Here is a 6,000-nt window from a genome sequence, read left to right as displayed (position 1 = left end):
GCTGTGTAACGCTGTAGGACAGATGTACTAAAAGAAATAAAGTGGAGAGAGATAAAGTACCGGCCAATCATCTCCTGCCATGTTACCGGCTGTGCTTGGAAACTGTAGTTTATCTGTCTCCAAGGCTTGGTACATCTGCCTGTCCTGTAGCTCTGCTCCCCTGATACCAGGCTGTGTAATATGCTACAATGTAACTAATGGGACAGACGGTAACGAGGACAAGCTGTGACTAGGCACAGTGCACAGACCATACGCTTGCAGCACCTTCTGTATCATATAATCACTATAGCTTTCCCCACCTCATGCCCCCTCCCTGTCCCACGCACTGATTGGAGGGCTCAGACACCAGTACCTGCCCCCCCAGTCCTCCCCTGCCTCAGCTCTCAGCACATCAGAGGGAAGAGATTTGGGGAACATTGCAGACTGTAGTGTCCCGAAGTTACATCTGTCTGGCACAGGGATGTCCCTGAGCTCAAGAGCTTACGCTTTTTCCGTGGAGGCATTAGTGGGTTCCTCTACTAAGAGAGCGCTGGAGGAACATGGAGGGGAGAGCCAGCATGGGGCCCCAGATACAGCGGAGGGGGCCACACTTTGCCAGATGGCCCCCAGGGATGAGGAGCCTGGTTAGTGTTGGGGCTCTGTGGCAGCTGCTGCATAGGGGAGATTTATAGGGCAAATACTCCCCAGACTTCCCAGAGATACCCCCACATCCCCCTACTGCTGCCCATTGCATCACCAGGACACACAACTCCTGAGGTGCCACCAACCTGCCGGGATCACAGGGTTCCCAGGGAACCACTTAATGGGGGTTATTAGGGATGTGCCCCCCTAACGCCACGGGCCAGTGACAGCTATAATTGTAACTGCCCCACATATTCCTTTCTCGTTGTATTATTACCCCTGTGGTATATAGCGTCCATCAGCTCCTGAGTTATTCCAGGGATTTTATCCGGCTATATAACCCCTTGTTGCTCTATTCCCAGCAGAGAAGCGTCCCAAATCCTCTGCGCCACTTTCTCCGGACACCGCACCTCACAGCGCAATAAGGGTGGAGCTGCAGGGCTGCGAACTGTGGCGGAGATTTCACGAGATAGGAACCGAGATGATCATCACCAAGGCCGGGAGGTAGGAGACCAACGCAGGAGAGGTCATCATTATATTCCCTGTATTATATTATCCAGCATTATATTATCCAGTGATATATTCCCAGCATTATATTATCCAGTGATATATTCCCCCACATTATATTATCCAGCATTATATTATCCAGTGATGATATTATCCAGTATTATATTATCCAGTGATATATTCCCAGCATTATATAACCCAGCATTATATTATCCAGTGATATATTCCCAGCATTATATTATCCAGTGATATATTCCCAGCATTATATTATCCAGTGATATATTCCCAGCATTATATTATCCTGCATTATATTATCCAGTGATATATTCCCAGCATTATATTCCCCCGTATTATATTATTCAGTGATATATTCCCAGCATTACATTATCCAGTGATATATTCCCAGCATTATATTATCCAGTGATATATTCCCAGCATTATATTATCCTGCATTATATTATCCAGTGATATATTCCCAGCATTATATTATCCAGTGATATATTCCCAGCATTATATTATCCAGCATTATATTATCCAGTGATATATTTCCCAGCATTATATTATCCAGCATTATATTATCCAGTATTATATTATCCAGTGATATATTCCCAGCATTATATTATCCAGCATTATATTATCCAGTGATATATTCCCAGCATTATATTATCCAGTGATATATTATCCAGTGATATATTCCCAGCATTATATTATCCAGTGATATATTATCCAGTGATATATTCCCAGCATTATATTATCCAGTGATATATTCCCAGCATTATATTATCCAGTGATATATTCCCCCACATTATATTATCCAGTATTATATTATCCAGTATTATATTATCCAGTGATATATTCCCAGCATTATATTATCCAGTGATATATTATCCAGTATTATATTATCCAGTGATATATTCCCAGGATTATATAACCCAGCATTATATTATCCAGTGATATATTCCCAGTATTATATTTCCAGCATTATATTATTCAGTGATATATTCCCAGCATTATATTATCCAGTGATATATTCCCAGCATTATATTATCCTGCATTATATTATCCAGTGATATATTCCCAGCATTATATTCCCCCGTATTATATTATTCAGTGATATATTCCCAGCATTATATTATCCAGTGATATATTCCCAGCATTATATTATCCAGTGATATATTATCCAGTGATATATTCCCAGTATTATATTATCCAGTGATATATTCCCAGCATTATATTATCCAGTGATATATTCCCCCACATTATATTATCCAGCATTATATTATCCAGTGATATATTATCCAGTATTATATTATCCATTGATATATTCCCAGGATTATATAACCCAGCATTATATTATCCAGTGATATATTCCCAGCATTATATTTCCAGCATTATATTATTCAGTGATATATTCCCAGCAATATATTATCCAGTGATATATTCCCAGCATTATATTATCCTGCATTATATTATCCAGTGATATATTCCCAGCATTATATTCCCCCGTATTATATTATTCAGTGATATATTCCCAGCATTATATTATCCAGTGATATATTCCCAGCATTATATTATCCTGCATTATATTATCCAGTGATATATTCCCAGCATTATATTATCCAGTGATATATTCCCAGCATTATATTATCCAGCATTATATTATCCAGTGATATATTTATTTCCCAGCATTATATTATCCAGCATTATATTATCCAGTATTATATTATCCAGTGATATATTCCCAGCATTAATTCCCCCGTATTATATTATTCAGTGATATATTCCCCCGCATTGTAATATTCAGCATTATATTCCCTGCATTATATTATCCAGTGATATATTCCCAGCATTATATTATCCAGTGATATACTCCCAGCATTATATTATCCAGAGTTATATTCCCTGCATTATATTATCCAATGATATATTCCCAGCATTATATTCCCCCGTATTATATTATTCAGTGATATATTCCCCCGCATTATAATATCCAGCATTATATTCCCTGCATTATATTACCCAGTGATATATTCCCCAGCATTATATTATCCAGTGATATATTCCCCCCGCATTATATTATCCAGTGATATATTCCCAGCATTATATTATCCAGTATTATATTCCCAGCATTATATTATCCAGTATTATATTATCCAGTATTATATTACCCAGTGATATATTCCCAGCATTACATTATCCAGCATTATATTCACAGCAATATATTATCTAGCATTATATTATGTAGCGTTATATCCCCCAGCGTTATATTATCCAACATTATATTATCCAGTAAAATATTCCCCTGCATTATATTATCCAGCGTTATCTCCCCAGCATTATATAACCCAGAATGTTATTATCCAGCATTATATTATCCAGCATTATATTATCCAGCATTATATTCCCAGCATTATATTATCCAGTGAAATATTCCCGTGCATTATATTCCCAGCATTTATTATTCAGCATTAAATTGTCCAGCATTATATTACCAGTGTTATATTCACCAACATTATATAAAAATTATTACCCAGCATTATATTAACAGCGTTATATTTACCTGCATTATATTACCAAGCATTATATATATATATATATATATATATATACACACATTATATTACCCAGCATTCCGTCCCAGCACTATATTCCCATTATACAGTATTCAACACTATATTCCCAGCATTAAATTATCTAGCATCTCTAATATTTGCATTATATCACAAAGCATTATATTATCCATCATTATATCTCCAGCATTATATAACCCAGAATTATATTATCCAGCATTACATTATGCAGCATTGTATCCCCAGCATTACATTATCCAGCATTATATCTCCAGCATTATATAACCCAGCATTATATTCCTCAGCATTATAACCCCTAACATATTATCCAGCATTATATTATCCAGCATTATATTCCCCCACATAATATTATCCAGCATTATATTCCTCCACATAATATTATCCAGCATTATATTCCCCCACATATTATTATCCAGCATTATATTATCCAGCATTATATTCCTCCACATAATATTATATTATCCAGCATTATATTCCCCCACATAATATTATCTAGCATTATATTATCCAGCATCATATTCCTCCACATAATATTATCCAGCATTATATTCCTCCACATAATATTATCCAGCGTTATATAGCCCAACTTTCCCAGCAATATTTTCCCAGTGTTATATTCCCAGCATTATATTATCTAGCAATATACAGTATCATCCAGCATTATATTATCCAGCATTATATTATCCAGCATTATATTATCTAGCAAGATACAGTATCATCCAGCATTATATTATCCAGCATTATATTATCTAGCAAGATACAGTATCATCCAGCATTATATTATCCAGCATTATATTATCTAGCAAGATACAGTATCATCCAGCATTATATTATCCAGCATTATATTATCCAGCATTATATTATCTAGCAAGATACAGTATCATCCAGCATTATATTATCCAGCATTATATTATCCAGCATTATATTATCTAGCAAGATACAGTATCATCCAGCATTATATTATCTAGCGTTATATATTCCGAGCATTATATTACCTAGCGTTATATTCCCAGCATTATATTATCTAGCGTTATATTCCCAGCATTATATTATCTAGCGTTATATTCCCTGCATTATATTATTTAGCATTATATCCCAGCATTATATTATCTAGCGTTATATTCCCAGCATTGTATTATCTAGCGTTATATTCCCAGCATTATATCCCAGCATTATATTATCTAGCGTTATATTCCCAGCATTGTATTTTCTAGCGTTATATTCCCAGCATTGTATTATCTAGCGTTATATTCCAAGCGTTATATTATCTAGCATTATATTCCCAGCATTATATTATCTAGCATTATGTTCCCAGCATTATATTCCCAGCATTATATTATCTAGAGTTATATTCCCAGCATTATATTATCTAGCGTTATATTCCCAGTATTATATTATCTAGCGTTATATTCCCAGCATTATATTATCTAGCGTTATATTCCCAGCATTATATTATCTAGCGCTATTTTCCCAGCATTATATTATCTAGCATCATATTCCCAGCACTATATTATCTTGCATTATATTCCCAGCACTATTATCTAGCGTTATATTCCCAGCATTATATTATCTAGCATTATATTCCCAGCACTATATTATCTAGCATTATATTCCCAGCATTATTATCTAGCGTTATATTCCCAGCATTATATTATCTAACGTTATATTCCCAGCATTGTATTATCTAGTGTTATATTCCCAGCATTATATTATCTAGCGTTATATTCCAAGCATTATATTATCTAGCGTTATATTCCCAGCATTATATTATGTAGCATTATATCCCAGCATTATATTATCTAGCGTTATATTCCCAGCATTATATTATCTAGCGCTATTTTCCCAGCATTATATTATCTAGCGTTATATTCCCAGCATTATATTATCTAGCGCTATTTTCCCAGCATTATATTATCTAGCGTTATATTCCCAGCATTATATTATCTAGCGTTATATTCCCAGCATTGTATTATCTAGCGTTATATTCCCAGCATTATATTATCTAGCGTTATATTCCCAGCATTATATTATCTAGCGTTATACTCCCAGCATTGTATTATCTAGTGTTATATTCCCAGCATTATATTATCTAGCGTTATATTCCAAGCATTATATTATCTAGCGTTATATTCCCAGCATTATATTATCTAGCAGTATATTCCCAGCATTATATTATCTAGCGTTATACTCCCAGCATTATATTATCTTGCGTTATATTCCCAGCATTATATTATCTAGCGTTATATTTCCAGTATTATATTATCTAGCGTTATATTCCCAG

General features: G+C 34.9%; 1 protein-coding gene across 2 annotated transcripts in view; it reads left to right on the top strand.

Annotated features, from left to right (window-relative positions):
* The first annotated feature begins 417 nt into the window (after window positions 1–417).
* The window catches only part of TBX22 (T-box transcription factor 22), a 50,705-nt gene continuing 45,122 nt past the window's right edge, over window positions 418–6,000 (top strand). Inside the window, exons 1-2 of one of the 2 annotated variants that reach the window (XM_063935768.1) lie at window positions 418–623; window positions 987–1,125. In XM_063935768.1, coding sequence (XP_063791838.1) covers window positions 461–623; window positions 987–1,125 — 302 coding nt within the window. In that variant the 5' untranslated portion in view covers window positions 418–460. Of the gene's footprint in view, window positions 624–983; window positions 1,126–6,000 lie in introns of both variants that reach the window. The other variant, XM_063935767.1, reaches the window with a different exon arrangement.

This window comes from Pseudophryne corroboree, chromosome 8 (genome assembly GCF_028390025.1).
Source record: "Pseudophryne corroboree isolate aPseCor3 chromosome 8, aPseCor3.hap2, whole genome shotgun sequence".
Taxonomy (NCBI): domain Eukaryota; kingdom Metazoa; phylum Chordata; class Amphibia; order Anura; family Myobatrachidae; genus Pseudophryne; species Pseudophryne corroboree.
The sequence above is the reverse complement of the archived record's forward strand: the minus strand, read 5'-3'. Positions and strand labels throughout refer to the sequence as shown.